This window comes from Strigops habroptila, chromosome 3 (assembly GCF_004027225.2).
Source record: "Strigops habroptila isolate Jane chromosome 3, bStrHab1.2.pri, whole genome shotgun sequence".
Lineage (NCBI taxonomy): Eukaryota > Metazoa > Chordata > Aves > Psittaciformes > Psittacidae > Strigops > Strigops habroptila.
The window spans coordinates 85,494,488-85,519,898 of record NC_044279.2 but is presented as its reverse complement, the minus strand read 5'-3'; the positions used below and the strand labels follow the sequence as shown (position 1 = coordinate 85,519,898).

The window sequence follows — 25,411 nt, the reverse complement described above, 5'->3', positions numbered from 1 at the left end:
AAAAAGAGACATGAAATTCAGGTCCCAAACATCCTCTTGTTTAACGGCAAACAACAAAACAACAGACTGCTGAGGAAACCCTCTTCTGTAGCTCCACCATATACAGGATTTGTTACTTCACTGCCATATTGCAGTAGCACCAGCCGAGCAGCTAAGATTAAAAATGCTGTCATGCTGTTTTCCACAAACAGTTATTACAACAGCTACCTCAGTAACAAGCACACGAAGGCAGCTTATGTTCTGTGCTGAACACACCGCTCAGCACAGTTCCTGAGGGTTGCCAGAAGACAGAGAAGCCTCTAAGGCTTTTGGTGAAATCACATCTTACAGCTATTAAACGAACAGATACTGTACAATTTCCATAGCACTTCTCAGTAATGCAAGTTATTCACTTAGGAATACTTCTGAGAGCAGAAGTTATCAGAATAAAGGCATCTGAGACACCCCATGAGCACTCAAAAGCAAATTCTCCCTTGCTGTAGACTCACTGACTTGCGCTGCAGTGCCTGACTACCCTCCTAAAGAAGTGGTTTAGCGTTTTTGTCATTAATAAAACATTTAATTCAATTAGAGATGTTTTACAGAAATGCTGTTGGTTTCTGACCTGTAGGTGTCTGAATCGAAAACCAGAATCGTGTTTTGTTAGATTTCAGCTTCAGAAACAATACACCTACACAAATAATTACATTAGCATAGAAAAGGCAGATGTCCCTGCAATAAACAGCAAAAAGGCAGCCAAATGACAAGATGATACAAGGCACGCTAGTGTGTACAGGCTTTGCAAGCTCCACCTCTGCTTATAAATTCTGCCTTGTCATAAATGTTGCCCCTGCTTTATGCAAACATTTCTTTCCATAGAAAACATGCCTTCTGCATCTTCCAGCACCTCTTAAACTTGTCACAGACCGGGCCCAGCTCTGCGTGGACTCACTTTTCCCCCTGGCTACTGCCTCTTAAAGGTTCTTGGAATTGAAACACTAAAGCAGCACTGCAGCTTTGTAAGTATTTTGACTACCATGCACTCAGAACATACTGTGGAACAGAGCTGTACCATGCGGTACAGCATTACATGCAGGCTAAAACAACTTTCCCTTCCAGCACTCTAATGGATTTCGTGTTCCAAGAAATGGTGAGAACAATGCAGCAGCAACGAGCCATGGAACAACCCAACTGTACATCGACAATTAACAAAATACGCTAAGTGTCAAGTTATTTCCCAGCACCATTCAGTTTTGCTTAGCCCCAGTATGCAGTTCAGAAGATTTTGGCAGCAGTCAGTACCATAAATCATAACTCACGTGGCATCTGTTCCTCTCCGGAACTGCACACTGAGGTCAAGATTTGGGGCAGATCATCAGCACACCTGGATTCGGTATTGAACCACCATCACAATTTTTAAGTCTACTGTTGTGACACTAGAAAATGATTCATGGACGTGTAAGGTGTTTGCTTCCCAGTAAAAAGACCAGCATAACAGTGAACTGCTGCCAACCCCACATCAGGCCAACTTGGCTCTTTGCAGAGGAAGGCAGTGTGGTTCTGTGAACAGAAGTGTATGTACTGTAAGAAAATAAATGCCTCTAACTTACTATTCCCAGAACCTTTCCTTTCTCTTTTAAAAAGAAAGAAAATGTTCACCTTTAAAACAAAATAATACCTCCTATACTCACGTATGGTAAGGCATTTGCAAAACATGCTGGCAGTGCAATCTAATCACTTCCACTTTTTGCACACATTCTATGTGCAAAACTACATTCACAGCAGTAGTAGCTCCTGCTCAGTGCGCTGGGGCTTATGCCTGGAGCACGGCCTACTGATACATTGCCAGCCACTCATGTGTACACTCACTGCAAAATGTGTGCTTCTCAATTCAGAAAGATGGCAAAACGGCACTAAAAAAACCACTTAAATGCTAGTCTAACAGTAAATTCAAGACAGTGGCTTTTCTGTGGGGATTTTCATCCTCTTTTCTTTTCTCTCTTACTTCCAAATGTGGGGTTCATCCTTTTCTCTAGGGATGCTCTAGACACAACATCTACTGAGCAAAATACAACCACGAGGAAAGCAGATAGGAACTACAGTAAACTGCAAACATAATTAAAATTGTTCATATTGTGACATGCAAAGAGAATGTGCTTCTCCTCATGCACTGTGCCAAGCACCTCCCAGTTAACCATGAAACCTGCATCACAAAGAGCTGCATCTCCCTCGCTTCCACCCTCGATCAAGACATAGTGGCAACCATGCTCCAGTTAGCCACCCACAACCTTGTAATTGTTACTGCCAAACACAGCTACTTCATTTGATAAAACATACTGAAAGAAGGGCTGCAGGAAGAGATGATGGCACATGCTACAGCTAACTCAAAATAATGTCTGAGAGGGCCCGCATCACATAACAGCACTTCAAACTACCTTTACCATTACTAGTCTCAGCGGGACCTGTGCACATAGAAAAAGCCTGTTAAAATTGTCAAGTGTGGTGCTCAAGTTTACTGGGTTCTTTACTGATTGGGATTGCCTACAGCTTCTGGCTCCCACTGAGTGCTGATCAGGGAATGCCACACACCTGTATAACCTATTTAAGTGGTAGGCAGGACCAGAGCTGCTATGGAGTTGTGTGTAGGTGGAGTTTAGGGCTTTTGGGTTAGAGTTGTGTGAAACTGTTGGAGCTTGTGGAACAATGCTCTTGAGTTAGTCCCTTCTCTGGTAAGTGAACACCTTATCAGGCTTTGTCCTAGCATGGAGTTGTGAAACTCCTCAGAAGAATGAATAATGAAAACAGTATTGTAGTACTGTTTGTTTAGTAGCTTTGAACTAGGTTAGGCTGGTGGCCTGGCTGGCCAGCCCAAGTAAAGCAGAGCCTATCAAATCTCAGTTCACACCGATGGTTAGTTTAGTTCTGGAAATCATTTTGCTTCTTTTGTGCTGACTGGCTGAACTAGGAAAGGGCTGAACCCATGTTTCCATGTGTTTTTATTTTTCTATGAGTCATTTCAAAGTACTACTGGCAGCTGTATTCCTTTTTTTTTTCTGTAACTCAGAACTTCACACACACACACTGTTGCTGAGACAGTAAAAAGGAAATGCAAGTAAAGGAGGAGGTGTTTCATTAAAATAGACTCATTTGCTAATTTTGTTTTAGAGAATGAAATGCTCACTGTCAATAGATCAGGATTTTTCACATTGAGTTCGTTGAACGTTACAGCACGTAAAAGTGAACATGTGATGGTGAAAAACTTTGGCTGCCCGTATGCTGGTATCATTACAGGTTTCTCCCACTCAAGAGTTGTTTTTTTCTACCTGAGTGGGAGCTGTGCCCCCTTATATTGTGGTAAGAGTTAGGCTTTAAACCTGGCATAGGTTACAGGAGAAAATTAATCTAAGCAGAGCCCTTATTTTCAGTGCTTACACTTGTGTGCCCTTAATCATACTCAGCACCTTTAAGCCAAAAGCACCCCTTAGGTTCTAGACAGGCCAGCTTCTCCATGCAGCAAGCAATGTTTAAACTCCCTGAAGTAAAGTACTTATTTCCAAAGTGAAATCTTGCATTCTTTCGGATGGTGTCCCAAGGTCCATCTCATTATGATCTGAACTTAATGAAAAAAAGTATTAAAAAAAAAAAAACCCAACACACCACCACAAAAAACATGGGATCCATGAGCAAAATTAAATTCCATGCTGTATATATGGATCAGTCTCACATCATGTGTCTTGTGTTAAAGCAAGCCCTACCATTTCCCTTTTTTTTTTTCCCCAGTGCTAATCTGTGCAGAAAGCAATGAGTCAACAGACCACCTCACACTAGACAGAAGACAATCAAATCAAGATAACTTGGAGTGAAACCTGTGCTTTCATAGGAAACACCATCTCAGTACTTCTCTCCGGCAAAGTCACAGCAAGGGAACTACAGCAGTTAACAGCTAATGGGATCTACCTCTATCTGCTGCCAAACATCTGTGCTCTTAACTACAACTTGCTGCCAAGCCCAGCCTACTTCCTGATGCTGCTCAGCAGCGCCTTGGACAAAGAGCAAGGGGGGAGGAGGTGGGGAGAAGGTTGCTGTCCTGTCCCCTAGCTAAATGAAAAGAAAGAATCCCTGAGACATATGGTCTTGCATAAAATAACCATCAGAGAGAAGCTGGGTGCAGTGTCAGGTTAGTGAGAATATTCTAATTACACAATGTCTGAGCAGTACCTCATTTGTAGTCACTGAGTAAAACAAATGTAGATGACAAAACTGTGGGTCATCAAAGATGCGTATTTTAACAGCATGAGAACCTTTACCCCCAAATTACCAAAAACAACTTGAAGCCCATTACTTATCAAGTAATGTAAATAAGAATCCAGACAAACTGTTACTTTCCATAACAGGAAAAAAGTTGTTTGGGCTATTTATCTTCCCCCCCCTCCCCTTCTTTTTTTTTTTTTTCTTTTTTAACTGGTAAGGAAAATCTGGCTTGAAGAAACTTATCACTAAGGTAACACTACAAACACTACATTTCATTTGGAGCTGCAAGCGCTTCTTTTCAAGCAAGTTTTGGAGCATCCCTTATGTAACAGAACTGATAGCCATGCAGGGATAGCTGACAAGTCAAATCCAAATCACCAAGCACACGCGTGCTCACACAAACTCGAACCATGTCAGTTATGTTGCTGGCTTATCAAGCTCTCTGTTATCCAGGAGAACATTACATGGTTTGTAATATGTCAGAGAATGTCAAATTAAGGGCTGCACAGCAGTGAAGGATAGAGCAGAAAGCATTCTATTCCAAGCCATTGATTCCTTTTAACAACTACATGCAGTAATTCCCAAAACTACCTACTCAGTCTCAATCACACGGAAAACATAGCGCAGCGTTAGTTCTAAACCTTGCACCCAGCGCAGCTTGAGTATTAGACCATCCAAGGGGATTAAAGAAGATGACTGATTTAATCAGAGTAATTCTTTTAATGATAACTTGTTGCATTTCTCCTCCCCCAACCTCCTTAAATGTTTAATAGTTTGCTTCCTGGATTCCCAGTGCATAAACTGAGCATATTTTCTTCCTACAGGAAATGATCCAATTAAGCTGATGTATAATTGATAATGAACTATTTAAGCCCATTTTTCTCTTGAAAAATCTTAAGAGCGTGCAGTCAGCTAGCTGACCCTTCTCCTCAGTCTGCAGCTGAGGGACATTGTTTAAGACAAAAGGGGGGAGCAGATGCTGCATACTCTCAGCAAGGTAGTCTAGGGAGGAAGCTCAGCTCTTGGTAGTTGAGCTAGCTCAGGGCAGACCTACTGACTACTTCAGGATAACATAGTTCCCAGTTACTACTCGGTAACCACGTCGCTTGCAACTTGGCCACTGACACAAAAGCAGTTTAGACAGAAGATGCTCAGGAAACACTCCTGTTAGAGATAGTGCACATTTGCCAGAATGTCTAAGCTCAGAGCACTAACTGTTGCAGACGTTAAGCTTCCCTCTCCATCTATATGAACTCTGCTGACCTATCTTGTTGCTTACAGCAGGTAACAGCAGGAGATGTTGACTGACTCTCACGAGTTTGGTAATTCACTATTATCACCTCAGTGCAAAAGCCAGGTCAGACCAAGAAGTGCTGCTGACAGCTTACTGGTGCAGCACGTGCCAGATTGACAGCGAGGCTGGAACACACTTTTGCAAAGTGCTGCAGTAAGTTTTACAAACCTAAAGGCTAAAATTCTTCTTCACTTGAGAGAAGAGAGCTCTTGCCTACCTGAACATAACTGACTACTACTCACTAGGCTTTGTTCTTTTCCCCCTCTTCTGGCACCAGCTCACTGTCCAACAGAGGTCAATTCCCTTTCTCCCTGTGCCTCTCTCTCCTTGCTGAGCTTTGTTAGACTGTAAGACATGCAGGTACAGGTCTGCTTTTCACCCAGTCTCATCAATAACCTGTGTGGCCCCTCTGCCTGCTAGGCAGTGGGGTACAAGTGTAGTGACAATGGCTGTCACCACATTTGAGATGAGAGGTGACCACTCAGGCCACTCATGTGTGTGCCACTGCCCCCACATATTTTACGTGTCCCTGCTGGTCTGGTTGTCACTAATCCATGTAACTTAAAGGCAGGAATGCATTCTCATGCATGGTGCCTGATAGAGGAACCATCTAACCGACACAGAAACCCCCTGGATATTCAGTAGATACCCTTCACTGTTGCACAAATGAATCTGAATGCGAGAAGGATTTTCTGACTGTTCCTTACAACCGGAGCAGATTTCCCTCTATCAACATGAGTTTTACTAGAAAGAATTCTTATAATTAGGCAGTAAGATTTTTACAGCACTACCTGCTTATACTGCTTTAGCAGAAGTCTGCCACTGGCTGTGTTATGAATACAGTTTTTTTAAGAACCCTGGATGCATTTATCACAGAATGGTTTGGGTTGGAAAGAACCTTAAGATCATCTAGTTCCAACCCCCTGCCATGGGCAGGGATACCTCACACTAGACCATGTCACCCAAAGCTCTGTCAAACCTGGCCTTGAACACTGCCAGGAATGGAGCATTCACCACTTCTTTGGGCAACCTGTGCCAGGGCCTCACCACCCTCACAGTAAAGAACTTCTTCCTTAGATCTAACCTGAACTTCCCCTGTTTCAGTTTAAACCCATCATCCCTTTTAATTCTTTGTTCAACTTTGCTGCTTCTAGGTACACTCATTTGATAGTTCTAAGTAGCTCCACTTCAGCCTTGGAGCTGACATCCTACAAACACTGCGGTCTCTTCTCCACAGGTCACCCTTTCACCGAGAGGTGGATACTTGAGTAGGTACTGAGACACCTCATCATGTGGGGTAAGGTATCACACAGCCAGGGGTGCTACCCAGTTCAGTGCAGGCATCGTCAGAAGCAGCTCTGCCTGAGGGAGGAACTACTGATGTGTGTTATTACTGTGTTCCTTCCTGCCGTCCTGTCTCTTCCCTCGCAGTTACCCTGTCACTCTTCCTCCAGTTATTGTGACCACCACTGCTGCAGTGAGATCTGCAGCACTGAAGGCAGCAGCCCAGTTAAGAGCTGCAGGGAGGCTGTCTGCAGGCCATCGTACCTTGTTCTATGGCATCTTGCCTCTAGCAACCTATGCTAAAGGTTCGAGATTAAGATTCTCTGAGAGTTGCAATCTTATCTACGAATTTGCAACTTCTCTTGGCCAAACTAATAACTTTATGCTAAGGGTGAGGATTTTTCCCTGAGGGGCTCCACCATCTTGGAGACAATTTACCTTCAGTTTAAAATGTTCTTGGTGATGCAACTGCTTAACTTGCATGTCTTTATCAACGTTGGGGGGGTGGGGGGTGTTTGTCCAGTATGTTTAAATAGAATGAACAATTCAAAACTGAGCACCTGCAAACTGAATAAGCAAAGGGAGCTTAGCTATTCTACTTCTAATCCTTCTCAGGTAGAATTCTTCTTCAAGATAAAACACTTCTAGACTGAACTTCTTAAAACTGACTACTTACTCTCTCTCAAGTTCTGCATCTATCAGTTCCTGTAGTCTTATCAGATTTTTGTGGGGTTTCTTAAGTACAAAATGTATTTTAACTTCCTGTATTAAGCGCTGCCAACTCACTTTAGCATGAAAATGTGTTTAAAAGTCTACTTAGAGCTGTCACACTCTAATAATACTACTCAAGTGAGTTCCATTAGTGTAACTTTTAAAGGTGCAAGCCTTGTCCAATTCTGCCTGCAGAGACAACCAGGCACTCACAAATCGGAAGGTCTTGCATTTGCTTAAGTAAAAGGGAAGTGGGGATCCTTCACTGCTTTTGTGTTTCAGAATATGGCACATAAAAGCAATTCAGATTTGCTGAGCTGTGCAAACCACATGCACAGAAACGTGCCACAGAAGAGGGTGAAACAGGATAAAATTGCAGGAAAAATTGGAAGCAAAACACCATACTGATTTGCAGTGAAGTGTTATAGCAACTTTACAGAAACTTCAGCCTTAGTAAAGGTACTGTCTTGTCTAAAGACTCCATGTGTTTGATTCAAGTGGTAGCAGCACCTTGGCTCCCATCCTTAATTTAACTGCTGCTTCTTGTTATTCCACCAGTCATTGTTTCATAGGTGATGAAACAGTTAAAATGAGCAGTGTTCAGAATAGCAACATTTCTTGCTTCTGTGAAGACAAACACTTTCTGCTCCCCTCACCAGGGAGTCCCATGCTGGTTTCTGAGTTATAGGAGAGAGTTTACCTGATGCCTGAGCTATTACCCAGTTCTCTCAAGGCTGTCAGCCCCACAGACTCTCGTTGCCTTGCAGAAACTGATCCCTTACGGAAACAGTGAGTCTGACTGAGCTATTTAGTAAGCACAAAGTCTCCACAGTTTCTCCTGGTGACAGCACTGGTTCAGGACCGTATCTGGTGAGATGCAAGAGAGGGTCTCTTGATTTAGCTTGCTTACAGCTCAGCATCCTTGTACTGAGAGATGTGCAGCCTCACCAACACTCCCCAAAGCCAGGTATGAAGGTGCTATTTTGGTTATAACAGATGGACTTGGAACTAACAATGTAAATAACAAATTCCCAAATGGTTCTTTATCAAATGGGTTTAAAAGAAAAAAAAAAAAGTTAACATAAATCCTATATAGGAAAGGAAGGGAAAAAAGAATGGGTTTCATTTCCTTATATAGCCCTAAACTGCCACACTGTTTAGGTGATATAAACTGTGCACTCCAGAACCCTTACAGTTCACACTGCTATGGCTTGCTCACGAGGCCATACTGCACATAATTATCAGCCAAACTACATCAGTAAACTGTTCTTCATAGCATAATAACTTGCCTTCGGCATTTTTCTTTCAAGCTCTAGACTTCTGCTTAGATTTATTTACCCTGACAATGCTGTTTATGCTTCACAAAGTTAGATATTAGTAATGCCAGAAAAGCTGGAAACTTCACAAAGCAGTCATCTCTTCACAGGGGTCTGCAGAGTCTTGAATCGTTTGTTGATGTAACTCAACAGAAACACAACACAGCATGGTGGTGCTTAAATCCTTACTCACTTCACTGGGATTTTATCTGAACTAAGAAGGTGGCCAAAACACAATGTTAGCTTTCCAACATCTGAGCTAGGTTTTCTCTAACTGCTAATCTCAGCTGTCTCGAGCGTTAATCCCATGCCACAATTAAACATGTTTTGTTTAATATAAATCAGAATACTTGCTTAGACTTTAAACACTGCAGAAGCAGGTACTAACAGATACTCTGTGGTTATGCTTATTGCTTCTTTTTTCCATCAACAAATTAACTGATCAGCTCTTCTGGAATTTGCTACAAGTATAACAACACAGCAGCCAAAAGATTTTCTATCTGAGTTTGGTAGAGACAAACTTTGTAGAAGCTTCGAGCAGCTCCTCCAATCATTCCTGCCAAACAGTTCTTGGTTGTGGTTTTGCTTGAGGGTTTTAACTGTTGGGCTGCTGACATTTCTGTAAATGGTGTATTTTTTTCTGCACAAGAAGTGTCCAACAAATGTTCATGGAGGGTTTCACAACTGCACCTTAGACACCACGCTTTGAGCAATACTTCTGCATGTTTGTGATGTGGATATTTCATTGTCATCTGTTTTGAAATTAGCTTTCCCTTTTATGACAGTGTCTCTTTGAGCCCGTATTCTCTAGCTAACTTATAAACTCAAATGGATTTATAATTGTGAATAAAAAGGAAAATGAGTATTTCATGTTCAGTTAAATCTGCTTATCAATTTTATAATGCAATGAGAATGAATTGTCACAATTGGTCAGAACCCTTTCAAAAAATATTGAGTTATAAACACAGCATACCAAAACCTCATGTTGATACAGCCACCACACATAAAACACACATACACAGAAAAAAAATAAACAACAACCAAGCAAAACAACTCTATCTATAGATACTTCTATCCACATTCTGTGGTAAAACAGGGACATTGTCAGGGTATCATTTTCCCACTGCTTCCAACAAATACATTTAATGTGCTTACTGGAGAAGAGTAAAAGGACAGTTCCAAATGCTTTGAGAGCTAAATGAAACTCTGATTAGATTCAGTGCTTTTCAGAAAGCTGTGAACAGTATTCAAGCCTTTAAAAGCTCTTGGGAGCTATCAAATCACTAGCACTAACTGGTTTTGTTTGATCCTTTATGCCCACAAATAAGACTGGTGCAGGTAAGACTGAAGTCAGTTGATACATTTCCTATCAGAAAGGCCTTCTCATGCTCCTTTATCAGCAATAATATTTTCCACTGCTTTCCCCTCCCACCCCCCCAGACAGCCACAATGTAAGAGTCTTTTTATGGACAGAAATCTGCAGTAAGCCAAGTGCTGAATGTCTGTTCCAGCTGTATTCTGTCAAATAAAATCCTGAACAATTCAGGAGTTCAGTCACAGTTTAAAGGAACAGACAATGCATATAAGCTGTAGAAAGCGTATTTGAAGTTTGCTTTTTCAGTACAGTCCCTCTCAGTGCTAAGCTGTTATCTTAAAACAAGATGCTGCCATTATGTGTGTCTTTTCTTGCTGTACAGCTAGGATATGCACAAATCTGGGAGTTTTACACTTCAGTTTTTCACAAGTGCCGGAAGAAGCTGGATTGAGCTTGGGCAAACACCATCTGCCAAATCTTATCAGAAAAGCTTCCCTCGCTCTGTCCACAAAAAGGTGAAGATGCTTGAAAGCTCCTGGGAGTTATGAAAGAGTCAGACTGGCACTGCTATTAGCCAGATGCTGCCCCAAAATACCTTGGATAAGAAGAGGGGCTAACAGGACAACCGACAGGTTATGCTAATCTTCTGCATGGTTGAATCAGACTCCTCAAGCTGAGCTCTTCAGAAACCTCAAGCAATTATACTCCTGCTGCTTCCTCTTAGAGCAACCAGAGTGGAGAACCCTGACTTCTTGGAAAGGTCCAATCTGCAGGTCAGTGACCCCCGTTGGAAGGGAAACTCCGAACACAAATGTCTTTAGTCCTTTATCTAGTTCTATCTTGACACACGCATATTGAAATGCAGTCTCCTTGGAAACGCAACATAATCAACTGAGGTTAAACATTCAGCTCTTATAAATAAGTCTATCACTAGTGGCTTCAATGTTGCATCACTTCACACTAGCAGAATAACTGATTCTTCTAAGCCTTTAAAATGGCACAGAGATTTTTAAAGACAGTACCACATGGGGTGTACTGTCTTTTCAAGAAAATAAATGTCACTGCGTGAAAAGGTTGATTATATGCCTTTAGAATGTGCAAGGAAGATTCTAAAATTACATTTATTTTAAGCAACAAGAAGGAAAATAAGCTGTTTCATTATGACATTAACTTCCACAAAAAACCACACTATTCAAGGGAAGTGATCAATTCATGACTCTGTAATATCCTGTGAGTAGTATCCTTTCTTTATTTAAAAAAGAGGAAAAGGAAATGAATTATAGTGGATCTCTCTCAGAAAAAGGATTTAATTATTGGTTTTGATTTGACTTTTGACAGTAAGCTTTATTCCATCGTGCTGCCTACATGCAGCAGCAGGAGCACTGTTAACCTTGCATAAAACACACAGCCTTTAGTTTAAGATGAGGCAAATAACCTGCCTCCCCACAACTAAAGGTGTCTTCTTGACACCCAGCTAAAATACTATCAAGCCACTAATCCTAACCAACATGTTCCTTTTGTTTTGATCCCTTTTTGCAAATCAGGGTAACCAGTTTAATGGCCACAGTAGTTTCTCATGGCATGCTGTAAAAAGGGAACTGAAAGTCCTTTTGCATACTGGGAAAACAAGTGGTTAAACTCAAGACTGAAGTATGTATTTAAAATGCTCCTCTGTGTATGAAGATTTCAGCAATTGCTGAATTGTTCTCATTCCTAATGATTTTAACCTGTTGTTCTCAACTCTCCTAACAGGCTTGATATTTTTCAGACTAAACCTGTACCAGCCATTCCTCAATGCATCCCCCTCAAACCCACCACACTTGTATGGAGTCCTCGAACTCCATGCAAGGTCTGAGCATGAGTAAGTGTGGGAGTGGCAGGCAACGTTAATTTACAGAACTGCATCTCTAAGATAAGGAGGAGAGAACTTAGTATGTTGCAATTACTGTTTAGGAACCAGTTCTGCTTGGAAAAGTAAGAGGAACTGGAGAGTATGTTGTAATCTTGAGGAAATGGTAAGCTTGTTGCCTGATACTCACAGAATTGATTATCCCTTTGAGTGCCTGGAATCCTCCAGTGACAGGGAAGACTTGCTCTTTTGTGTCAGCAATTTTTTCAAGCTTTGGAGAGAAAACGTGTGCAAACACGTGAATCATTTGGCAAACAAAATTCGTCCCACTGTTTTTCACCCTTAAAATGTAAATGGATGTCTAAAAACAACTCCCATCCACTCTGCAAACAGAAGGAAAATTTTCAGTTCCCTCACAGCTAACTGACTTTTCTAAATGGGAGGACTTACTACAACCTACTGCAGCTAACAAAACAGTACAGTGGCTAGCCATCATGTCAAACCACCACACTAAAGAAACCTTTTAGAGCTGTATCTTGGCAGTGATTTTGTAACTTTCCAGAATTACCTTCCCTGTTTGCTCCATCTTCCATTAAAGAGCCTTTCTACGTGGCTTCTGTAGTAACACTTCTCCATTCAAGTCACTTTCACAAGAGTAGCTACAGCCTTTATTAGGACATAGCAACTCTGGAAGAGCTTTCAATCAATGAAGGACATGGATCCTTCTTTCTTTTTCTTATCCCAAGGTTGTTATACATGCTGCTTGCAGCTTGTCTATAGCTACTCTGTTCATGTCACTTGTAGCTTAATCCGGTTGGCATCTTAATGAACAGGGTTCTGCCGGCATCCTTTCCTGCTGGCAGCTACCAGTTAGCAAGGGTATTTCCGACAGGTCCTCTTGGCAATGAAAGCAACACCCACACATTCTATTTATGTCTAGGTACACATCCACGTGTCTGCTTCCTGAGCCAGAGAAGACATTGTACTGCCTAACGTAAGTAAAATTAATTTCTTTATTACTTGACTTAAATGTATAAAACCTCGTGACAAGGTATTGCCTAGTAATCTACATTAGTAACGCTCTTACCTGTTCTTGTACGAAATCAAGGACACCAACACAGTAAACTCTAGCTCCCAGCTCTCTGGATTTCTTTGCCTGCCGCAAAATAGAACAGAGGAATAAGCATTTTTTCATTCACGAGGCAACACCCAAACTCTTCAGAATATAACATGCATTTTCACCTAGTGCTCACCTCTTTCTCTGCATGCAAGGGAATCAGACCATCGAGCTTGCCATCTGTCAGTGCAATGATGATACTAGAAAACCTTGAGGCTCCTTGCTTTGCAATTTGCATGTTGGCCTGAAAACAAAAGATATTTATCCAGCTGAAAATTACACCTAAACTTTTAACCAAGATGCATCTTCTAAGTGAGTATAGCATCTGAAACAACACTCAGCCTCATCTTCAAACCCAGCTTGTGACAATCTTCTGCCCCTCTTTAACTCATTACTAACAAGGAAATTATTCATCGGTGTTTTCCAGTCACCAATGAGCCCATTTCTAAAGTGCCAGAATCACTGACTGATCAACACCTGGAAACACTTAATTCTTTCAGGACAGATGCTCTCTGAGTTGTGAAGCTCACCTTTCTTTAGATCCACCATAAGGTTTCCCGTGCTATCCCCCGATTTCAAATGCCAGCCAGTAGCTTCCAGGACATAAAAAGAATGGCTTAAAACTAAGTATTTCTTTTACACAGCAACAAACTTGTGTTTGTCTGGTTTTTCAGCCTGTGGACCACAGTTACAAATTTGGCTCCATAGGCCCGAGGAAGAAACTAAGTTTCTGTCAGTAACACTTAGATCCTCACCTTCAGGGCCTGAGTGGTTCAGCAAAATCACAAAGCATCCTTTAACTATACATTCTCAATAAAATATAAGCAGTTGGGAACTCCATAATTAATATAGTCCAAAAGTAAGACTATTTGTCTTGAAAATGCTTATCTATGCAGTCAGCTCTCTGTAAGTACATGTTCTAGAAGGCACTTTAAGGCTCGCAGCCCTACGAAGCTGTGTGTGACTATTTACCATGTAATTGGTATGCTGTGTTAGCTGTTAAATTCACGACAAAGAACTGCTCTCTACTGTGAAGGATCAAGTCAAAGAAATTCCATATGGCCATTTTCTATGATGGCTAATCTTCTGCATGGGATTTGCATAGTATCTGAGCAATCTTGGGACCACATAGGAAACCAGAAAGATTTGAGTGTAACAGATTGAGGCATGCAATCAATCTATTTATGTTACAGGTTACGGCTGCTGTTATCCAAAGCGTAAGAACACAGGATATTCTGATTGCAAGAAGATGAGTAAAACCTACCTGTTTTAATCCTTCGTGTATGTATGTGTCACCTGCTGGTTTTACCTCTTCCAAATCCTTAAGACCTTTCTTGATTTTCTCTCTGAAAACAAAAAGGTAGGAGATTGTTAGCATGATCTGCAGCGGGGATAGAGGTTAGTTTATTGATGGGAAAATTAGCCTTTGTCATAAACGAGATGTGAAATTAAAATCTGTAAAATATAGCATTTAGCTGAGATACCATGTGGAGGCAGATTTTGTATTCACAACGGAAGCAGCACTGTGGTAACAGATATTTTAGACCTAACTAACACAATATGCCTCAGTGAGTCAAAGAGCTAGAATCAAGTAAAATGTTTCAGACGGAGCAGATATTGCCAAGAAGTGGCAAAGCCTCAACATTAAATAACCCAGTGGAAATGCTGTTGTATTAAGTCTACTTTGCTCAATTAAACCAACTTCACTTCCAATCACGCTGCAATTAAAAAAGAAATCCCCTAAAACAGCAGTTTTATTTCTAGAGAAATCTTCTGGGTCAATATGCAGGTATTTAATAGAGTAGTACAGAACTGCAGTAATTACAATCTTACAAAATAAGTATCAATAGGCAGATGCAGCATTTGCAAGACACCTCTTGTACCCAAGGAAGGGACTAGGATTACGAATAGGTTTTTCAGGTGTTTTTTAACATTTTTGCCTGTCAATAGGTTTCTGTGCGACCTCTGACAAGACGTCATGCTTACACAGGCCACTTACATACAGGGGGATAAGGTTGTGCCGTGATCTCTCATGGGCCTTTAAATAACTCTATCTTGGACCGCGAGCCGCTCACTGAACTGTGATGTTAAGACTGGAGAAGCTGGTAGGAAGCACAAAAGGAATTCTTTCCAGTGAAATCAGCATGAGCAGGGAGAGAAAGGCAGAGAGACTACTGAAAGAATCAAATCTGCAAGTTCTTATGCAAGCAAATTTCCAGTGAAGCCCATCGCAAGTTGTGCTAGGAAAGGACAAGTAAAAGCAAAGTAGGGACAAAATTTGGGCCAGAATATATAGAACACTTTAACAAACATAGGTGACAAAGAGGAAACCAAGTAGGGTTGAGGAAAAGGAGGGGAAAATACGTTGTAGGATGCGTGAAAGCTTTCCTTAGGGCAAACAAAATGAGAAAGCATGCATATGCCTCTGCCTGAATGCCACCCACTAGTCATTTGTTCCACTGATGGGCTTCCTCTATGTTTAGAAGCTCTGTTCCAAAGTACAATCCATAGCTGTAATGAGCTCCCAATCACAGGATCAACCGATACAATGGGCGGGAAGAGAGAAATATGGCATTGAATATATGGAAGGGAAGAAGTTATGTAAGATAATACAATCTGTTTGATCCAAATATTTTACATTCAGCATCTATAGAAACAACTTGAAACTGATTATGTATGAACGCAGATTATAAACCACATACTTAGTGCTTGCCAGAAATGAGTGGCAGCACATCACAGGCATTAGTGTTCTGCTGCCAAGAAACAAGCAGCAACTGAAGTCCCAGTTTTCTGAAACAGATTTCATCTTGCAAAAATAGCTTTTGTACAATCAGTTCAGTTTTATTTATCTAAAATGTCTTGCGACCCGGTCACAGAGAAATCTCTGGTGTTTCCAGGCCTCTGCCTACAAGGGGTTCCAGGAAAATCTTTGGCAGCATTAAGATTTTTTAGCCGCATTTAATCAGTCACTATCTCTTTCCCTTGGGGCTGGATAAGCCCAGCCAGATGTGACCAAGCTCCAAGCTGGTCAGGTACGAGCGAGCCCTGGTCTGGATGTCACAAGGCCAGCGTGGGTGCAGGACTTGGGGCCCCAGCAAACAAGCCCCACCAGACAGCAGGAGAGGCTGGTTCAATCATGCTGAAGCTCACACCCAGCCAATTTGGAAGGTGGGCACATGAGGTCGTGTCTGCCCAAATCATTCTGATAATTGGACTCTCCAATCAACCAGCCATAGCACTCTGAAGCCCCCATTCCCGCTCTTCAGCACTCTCAAAACTCTCCTTTCTCCAGCTTCTGCAATAATTTTTTGTAGCCACAAAAATCCACAGAGAAGGTCTGTTTTTTACTTGAAATAACAGAGCCATGACCTCAGTCTGGGTGTCTGGCTGCAATACAGTTTGATAACAGTGATAAAGGCTGAAGGACCACTGGCTTCATGGTTTAAGTCAGACAAAGGAAGGAGGTGGAAAAAGCAAAACAAAATCAGCAACTCACAGCCTGTCTGTGTTTGGGCTGAAGGAGTACAAATTCAATATCTCTTCCCCACTCAGCATATGCGCTGCATCACATCTCCGGTTTTCAGAAAAGGCACATCTAATTTTTAATAGCTACCCTGTCTGTTCTCTCTTTTATAAAGCTTTCTAACTACTTCAGATAATTCTTTCAGCAGCAGCCAGCCAAACGCAACCACAGCTACAAGCTCTCTGTCATTTTGCCCTGTGGTTTCTTTTTGGCTAGTCCATGAGCAGGGGCCGCAGGAGTAATCCCAGACTGGGTGAGGTCAGGAGAGGTTCTAGTGGCAGCTCTAGCAGCACCCACCTCTCTGTGGAACTCTGCTGTTCTCTACCTTGCTGCACCTCAGCTGCAGAGGGCATGTTTGCTGCGAAGCAGGCTGTGCCAACTCTGCTCAGGCCAAAGTCCACAATGAGCTTGTCTTTTACCTTCAGTGCCTCCTCAAGGCAGGGCACTGTGGAACTAACTTTAGAGTTGAAAATGGACCATTTAATAAAGAGACATAACAAAGCAGCCCAGCTTTGCAAACAACTGAAGAATTTGATTTAACACCAATTAAACTGTTGCAACCTCTCCTTACCTGAGCATGCTCCACAATTCAGATTTGCTTTCAGGTCTAAATTTGCCTTTCCAAGTCTGAATTAACACCAAGGAAACTATCCAACAGTTTACAGGAGAGGTTTCTCCACATAAACCCTGCCACACCAAGCTGCAAACTCTTATTTGGGCAACTCAACAGGTACTGTTTTCATCACTGTTTAGTGTTATCTTTCACTTTAAGCAAGTTTAATTGACGCAATCCTAAAACTAGCGTTGTCAGAAGCCAAGTGGTCAGACTACTGATGTTGTTCAGGCATTGCCTTGTCTCCTTGTGTAGAAAGCGCCACAGCCAGCACCTGCTGGCAGTGGAAGGTAGGTAATAAATACCTCCTTCTACTACGGGATGCAGATCCCACTCCATTTAAGAGGACTGCAGACCAGGTACGCAGCACAAGCCACCTTAGTTTCTCAGTGACATGATACTGTCTTTGAGAGTAAGAACACTTAACAAAAAGGGACAATCATTCGCCTTAAAGGAAATATATGCAGCTTCAGTGTATACAAAGAAAGTCTTACACTTGCTAGAAAGCAAAGCGTGCTGGAGGACTGAATCTTAAAAAAAAAAAAGAAAAAATCTCTTGTGCTTGTACATTAGTGCTGCAGAGGTTAGAACCAGCTCCAGTTGTGGCACAGGGTCATGCTGATTTAGCTGGGTAAAGGTTTAGCCTTGTATGGAACATTGAGTCTCCATCAGTATCTATGCAGCTTTAAGTAGTGGTGTTCTTAGGTCTTCTGGATGGGGCACAGTGTCTTGTATTTCTTTTCCATGTTGCATTCTACCTATTGAAGTGCTGGAATCTTGACTCATTTTTCAGTGTGTTGAGAGTATAAGCACTGGCAGGGAAATTGTGATTCCCATGAGCACATATTTATTGTCAGGAATGAGGCTGTGTGCCTGCGAGGCAACGCATTTCATCTCTAACAAATAAAGGCAAACAAAACAAGCACTTGGGTTTTGCTGCTAAGTATCACAACAGGAAAACACGCAAAGTTGTTAGTGAAACAAAGCAGAATGAGGGATGGTTACATCCCTGACCAACAGAGCTGTTGTACTGGTGAAAGTAAACCCTGCACACTGGCCTCCTCAGATGCAGAATTTGGAGGAGGCTCCTGCTTTCTGCACCTCTCAAATACTACACGGGGCTCAGTACCATTATAATAATTATTCTGCTTCAAACTTTAGGCCTCCTGCATGGGCTCCAGATGGAACACACGTAAGTGGCTGACTTTGCTGTACTTCATACGCTCAGCAGAACATGCGCTCTGCAGATGGCTCTGTTTTGGCAAGTTTTTTGAACCGAAGTGCAGGGTTAGCTCATGTGACCGAGGCTCAAATGAATGCATGTCTTGCTAGATTGCATGTGTCTGTACAACAGAGGAATAGTCATCTCTAACCAGACTACAGACAAGCACAGCAAGATACTTAAGTGTCCTATTTTTCCACCCTCATTAATACAATTTTTCTTTAGCTCCAACAGGAGTTTCACTGAAGCAGAGTCAGCAAGGCTACTCCTGGCCATGGATGTCGGTGCAATGCTGCAGAAGTGGATTTACAGACACCTGGAATTCTGCTGGCCAGCATACAGTTGGCCAGAAGAGAACATAGACGTCATTGTGCCATCTGGATGACATTTGTAAGAATATCCACTTTTCAAAAAAACTTGCTTTTCAGAACTAGTAGCAAATCTGAGCCCCAAATATGAATGCTCTAATCTTTGTTTAGCACTTAGTTTACAGCTTACAGCTGAACTTCACAGGGGAAACGTGTATCTCTAAAATGGAATATAACCATTGTGAGAAGTCTTGTCCATCTGGATGTTGGGGTTTTTTTTCCTATGTATTTATTATAGCATTGTGTGTACTGTGGTTAGCAGTGACTTCTGAGTTATTCACATAGCACTGTTCATAGTCACAACATATTTGGTAATCTGGGGGCTTCGGCTCTATGGTGTGGGTTTCTTTATGTCCACAGCTTTATTACGCAGTAAAAACCAGCAAGAGCTTTGTGCAAACAATCAGAAGCCTAAGGCTTTCAAAACAAAAAAAAAAGAGTTCCCTACTTTGAACTAACTGCTGGGAATGAATTGTGGTTTCCTGACTTCTGCGAATTAGCAAGTAGGCAAGGGGAAAAACATCCCTGCAAGTCCAAAATGCACATAAAAAACCCTAGGCCGTAATATCCCATAATCACACACATACACACCCATCCCCAAAACTGCACTGTACTTAGCATCCTCATCTTCTATTTGGAACAATGGGAGTTAGACATTCTAAGTAATTTTCCTCTGTTAAGTTCTTTAATATTTAAAAAGACAGCTGTTCCTACTGCATCCATTCTTACCTACGTACGTATGGTCACAGTTGCTAATGTTTCGTTCTTTATTCTCCTTATAATTCCTCCTTAACAGTAAGGGCAGTAATTTCCCTTCCCTACCACACTCACAAAAGCATTGGCAAACTTTGCATTAAAGAAAAGTCCCACAAAGGAACTCACTAGAGCTGAAGAAGGTTCTCCCTATGCTTTAAACGACGCTTCAGAGAAAAACATGGTTCTTTCAATGGCTTCAAGCGTGCCACAGACATGCAATGAAAAAGGTGCTTGTGTTTCTGTGGCTGGGTTCCAGAGTTCTGCCCACGCATTCCAAGCGATCTGCGTGCTGTCAGTGCTGACCCCCCATGCCTGATAAGGAGTAGGCCTTTCACAGGGATTAAAGGCCTAATGAAACGGAGAGAAAGGATCTCATTGACTTCAGCAGTCCCCAGCACAGGCTTAGTGTCCTCTCCTGACCTCTCTCAAGCCATCTGGAAAAATGGCTTATAACCTTGTCAGTATCCAAGCCCACACAGGGGGAAGTAAACACTTGGCCTTTCTCAAATCAGACCACTTTTTTAAATGCTAAATCGGGGGGGCATAGAATTGGAGTTTTAGACATCCTATTTCCCTTCTGTGGCATGAGGCATTTGTCTGTTGTCAATGACAGGTCTCTTCAGTAAGTCTTGTACTAGCTATTACATATCACTCTTTAAAAACTAAATACCTACCTTATATGAGATTATGGGAAACATTCATTTACCATTGCGTGCTTTACCTAGATGCAAAAAAATGCTGAACACCTATATAGAGGCTCGGCTTTACGAAAGTAAAAGCAAGAATCATTTCTCCTGCTGTGCCAAGGAAGATGCGGAGTCATGCAGAGATGAAAGCACTACTTGCAGTTGTTCTGCAAAGCAGTGGCAGAGTTCACACCAAGAGTTTATTTCCTGTCGTTCTTCTCCTTCCTTTATTACTGGGCTATCCATTGCTATGTTCACAAAATTAAATCCAGCTCTGCACAGAGGCTTCATGGCTGGCCACCAGTTAAAGGTATCAGTTATTGTTCAGTATCTGTTACTGTTCCTCTGATTTAATAAGAACTCTTGGGGGGGAGGAGAGAGAGGGAGAATTAAAAAAGCAATGCACTGACCTGTCTCCAGTTAGTGGCATAATGACGTGTGCCTGGGTGGAAAACACAATAAACGATAATCTCATCTTGGGGCTTTTAAAAAAGGTAAAGAGGAAAAAAAAAAAAGAAATACATTTTAGGAAAATTAAAAGAAATGTACAGATGCATAGCATTTCATTTACTTATTCATGCTTCATTAATATCATCTTTATCTTCCAACTTCTGAAGAACATACTTTTGAACTGCAAACCCATAGGGAGAGAGGAATTAAAGGATTTCTGCCCTCTACTCCTCACCCAGATGCTTTGAGAATGAAGTAGCAGAGTTGCTATTCCTTCTTCCCTGACTACAGTCGTGACACTTCCATAAAGTATCAGGGGATCACCTTCCATAAAAGTATCAGGGGAAAAGTCACTATAAAAAGCAAAACTGTATGAATTGATTTTATTAAGGAATTCAACCTTTTTTTGAAGAAGCCCACCTGTCTCTTCCAATGAGATTACAAGGAGTCATATACAATTATCAATGGAAAATGTCTAAAAACTGATACTCTAGAAGCTCAAGACAGTAACTTTCATAAGGTAAGGTGTAACAACATCTCTCCTGCCCGCTTTTAATTTTTATTCATGACAATTCCAATATATTATGACTTATGTCAAGGATGCAACTTAAAACTATTGACATCATGGAAATATTAGTACTGGGCAGGTCTGCACAGAACTGCACACATCTTTTATTTAAGACCCAGCCTTGCCGTCTATCCGTTAAGGCTCTGAGATGCTCTAAATTAAATGATAATCTAAATTGATAATGGGATTATCAATCATTTCAGTTGCCACAAGGCGTTGCCAAACAAAACCCAGTCTCTGGCAATTGCATCGCTGCCTAGACCAAGTAACATAAGACTTCCCTATCTGATACGCAACTCTCCTTGCGTAATAACCTCAAAGTTACCATTTAACTAATCTGTCTTTAGAACAACCACTAAACGGTCCTCTTCAGAAGCCATCCAATTTCTGTTCCCTTCTCCAAGCACTCAGACACTGTGAGGATGGAGGAGGATCCTATGAATGCACCCATTAGAGCCCTGCCAGGCGCCGGCCTTTCAGAACCCAGGTGATGGGCATGCAGTGCTATTACTGCAAACACGTTACAGATAAGTTGAACTGCAGAGCAGATGCACTGCCATGAATTAATTCTTCAGCTGAGGACTGAAGGCAACTGCTACCAGTTAGTTCTTGGCCACCTTCTCACAACTCCTCTTTTCAATTTAAGAATGGGCAAGGTCAAACGACACCATGGCCAATTCTGGAAGCATACTGAGGCCTGAAAGCAGGACAAAGCCTCTTCAGCCTCCAGCAGCACTCCAGCCCCATCAGGGAAACACTGTGGGAGATGGACAGTTCAGGCTCTCGCGACAGCCCAGCAGCCCTTGTGCGGTGAAGGGGTTGTGCCCATCAGGCTGAGAGCTCAGCACCCCACTGCCGAGCGAGATGCTGGCAGGCTGGACTGTCTGGCTCTCTGCCATAATCGATCCTCCTCTGGTGTGACGGGTCAGCCAAGTTAACTTGCCAACTCAATAGCTTCATTTCAGGTAATGCCCCCAGACCACCACACAACAACTGGGGCAAAAGAGAGCATCAACTGGCTGTAAAAGATGATGAACTTAAAGATTTACACTGAACAAGCTCCACCTTTTCTGTAGGGACTCAGGCATCCTCGTGCTCTTTTTTATTATTATTATTCTAGAACTTACAAAACACTTTTCAAAAGCTTGAGTCACCCTCAAGTTTACAGAGATTTGATTTTTTCAAGATGAATGTAAGAAATATTTAATTATGCAAGCCTAATTGTATCTCTTTTTTAGCAAGCCAAGATAATAACTGCCAACTTGCACTTCATTTTCCTTAGCAAAAACTACCACAGAGTCTATGTCTTTGGGGGGCTTCCTTTGTTTTATTTGGGTATTTTGGGGCGGGGAGGGTTAAAGCAAAATGCTGCATCACAGTACAGAGTGTTGTTGGCCAGTATTCACAACGGCCAGACAACACTGCTACTGGGTTACAAAACTGGTTACATATACATACAACAAACATACAGTTAACATGGCATAAACATCCTGTACTTCGAGCTTGAAAGATACTCACTTTTGACCTGCACCATGTATTTACCTATATAAAAATGAGTATTCAGATTGCCCTCTTCATATAGGTCTCTAAAAGTACTATACACGAAGTACTCCATCAGAAACGAGCACACGGCTTATGGAAAAAAGTTTTAAAAAAATCAACACAATACATCTGAGAGTAGTGTTAGAGACCAAGTATTTAAAGATGCATATTTACCACCTTTATACTGAGCTCCAAGCACGAGAAAACAAAGTAAAAGTTCCCATTATTTTGAGCAATTCGGGTGCTAGAAGCCAAACTCTTACGATGTTTGTCAGAGCTTACAAAACCACGGGGGCTTTCCCAACATACCCCCGTACTATAGATGCCACAAGTAGCAAAACGCACCTCACAAATCTTTCTGTCAGCTGCTTTACGAAATCAAATATTTCATGCCAGTTCTGTGCTACGCTCCCAGACCTGAAGAGAAAACAAAAAGCACGTTAGTAAGGGCCTTGTTCAAGGAAACCAGGCAAGTAAGGGTGACGATTTCAGTGAGAAATTACACCATACGGGGCTATTTGCTTTTCTGATTATTTCAAGTTACCACAAACCCCGGCTCCCGAGTACGCGAGCTCCACACTCGCGTGTGATTTCTGTCGCGGTTTGTCTTGCAAAACGCGCACATTAAGGACTGAAAGCCCCAGCCGCCGCGTGAGGCCCCGCAGCACCGCTTGTGTGCGCAGCCGGGCTCCCCGCACCCGCGCTGGTGGCGATCCGCTACGTGCAAAACTTCACCACAAAAACGCAGTAATAACACAACAGCTGCTGGCGGGGAACGGTGGCAGATGCGGCCTCACTCAAAAATCAAACGTCCACCCGCGTACTTTCGGGCAGAAAACATACCCTCCTTGCTGCGAGCTTCACCATCTCCTCGGGCGCGGGGTGGAGCTACCTCAGACCTCCGCGCACACACACACACTCCCCGCACCGACAACACAAACTTTCTGCGTGGCTCAGCCCGCAGGCGTTACACCGACCGATCGCCCCGGTTTCCCGCTAGTTATCCCGTCGCGGCCGTTAGCCCGTTTTAACCGCCGGCGCGGCGCGTTCTCCCCCACACACACACACGCTGAGCCCGCGCTTTCCGCTTCAGCGCCGCGCCGCCCGAACAAAAGCGGTGGCGGCGGCGACCGCGACCCCGACCCCGTCCCCGTGGGCGCCCCGTACTTATCCAGCACGAAGTACATGTCGAACGCGCCGTGGCACGACGGAACCTCCGGCGCTGGGGAGGCAGCGGCGGGCACCGGCGCTAGCAGCAGCACCGGCAGCAGCAGGAGCAGCGGCAGCAGTGGCAAGAGGCGCCCCAGGGGCGCGGGCCCCGCCATGGAGTCTCGGGAACGCGGCGGCCCGTCGCTGCCGTCCTGCCGCTGAGCGGGCGCAGGCCGTGCTGAAGCCGCCACCCCTCGCCCGCCGCCGCGGCTCGCCCGGCACCTCCCCGACCGTCAGCGGCGGCGCCTGGGGCGGGGGCCGGGGCCGGGCGGGCTCGGACCGCCTCGGTCCGCCTCCCACACCCGCCCCGGCGGCGTGGCGGCGGCCACCCGCGACTTGGGCAATGGCGGCCCCGCCGCTCCCCCGCCGCAGGCACCTCCCCGGCAGGCGGCGGCCGCGGCTGACCCAGGTTCACGGCGCCCGCCCTCCGCCCGGGCGCGGGGCTGCGGCGGGGCACTGGCTGCCCGGTGTCAGTGCGGGGCAGCGGGATGAAGCCCACGCTGGGGCGGTCAGCGGGGAAGCAGGAAAGCCCCGGCCTGGCCGCTGGGCTGTGCAAAGTCTGGCAGAACTGATGCGGACGTGGTGGGAGTATGTCGTTCCACCGTACACAATCCGTGGCTCTCTGAGCTTTTCGTTCTATGGGGGAGCAGGCAGCTTCACTCCTACCCCCCTCCAAACGCCTTCTCACCAGCATGTGGTTCTCAACCTGCCTGTTCAGCCACCGTGTCAGCCACCCCTCGAAGGAGGTGCAGCCAGCAACCTCATGGGATCATAGAATGGCTTGGGTTGGAAGGAACCTTAAAGCTCAACCAGTTCCAAGCCCCTGCCATCGGCAGGGACACCTTCCACTAGACCAGGTTGCTCCAAACCCTGTCCAGCCTGGCCTTGAACACTGCCAGGGATGGGATCCTTTGTTTTCAATTTCTCACTAATCATAGAATCATAGCATGGTTTTCGTTGGAAAAGTCCTTAAGAGTTCATCTAGTTCCAACCCCCCTGCCGTGCGCAGGGACAATCTTAGTGTTCTTTGCCAGAGATGCTGCATATCAAACATATTTCTCAACCAGCAGCCAGCTGAAAGCTGTTGCAACCCCTACTACACCCATATACACTGGCTATGTCCTCGGTGTCAGAAACCAGCTCCAATAGCTCCAAACTGTTCCTCTGGGGCAGTGCACGTGGTAACCACCAATTTACAATAGGCTTCACAAAACTAAATATAGAGCAGACATTTGGTTTGAGGCACAGGCTGGATTCTTCACAGCGAACATGAGGCGCTGTGGAAAGCATTGCTTTGTGCTGCAAGAATATCATCCTTCAGATTTTTCCATCTGTGGCTTCAGGTTTTAACATGCTTA

General features: G+C 43.5%; 1 protein-coding gene across 3 annotated transcripts in view; it reads right to left on the bottom strand.

The window, feature by feature from the left end:
- Positions 1-24,323, bottom strand: part of ANTXR2 (ANTXR cell adhesion molecule 2) — a 104,815-nt gene extending 80,492 nt beyond the window's left edge. Inside the window, exons 1-7 of one of the 3 annotated variants that reach the window (XM_030480739.1) lie at positions 24,012-24,323; positions 23,190-23,261; positions 20,695-20,766; positions 14,381-14,462; positions 13,253-13,360; positions 13,087-13,155; positions 12,190-12,270 (exon numbers count right to left, since the gene is read on the bottom strand). In XM_030480739.1, the coding sequence (XP_030336599.1) occupies positions 12,190-12,270; positions 13,087-13,155; positions 13,253-13,360; positions 14,381-14,462; positions 20,695-20,766; positions 23,190-23,261; positions 24,012-24,169 (642 nt within the window). In that variant the 5' untranslated portion in view covers positions 24,170-24,323. The other 2 variants (XM_030480741.1, XM_030480740.1) reach the window with 2 other exon arrangements.
- Positions 24,324-25,411: the final 1,088 nt, after the last annotated feature.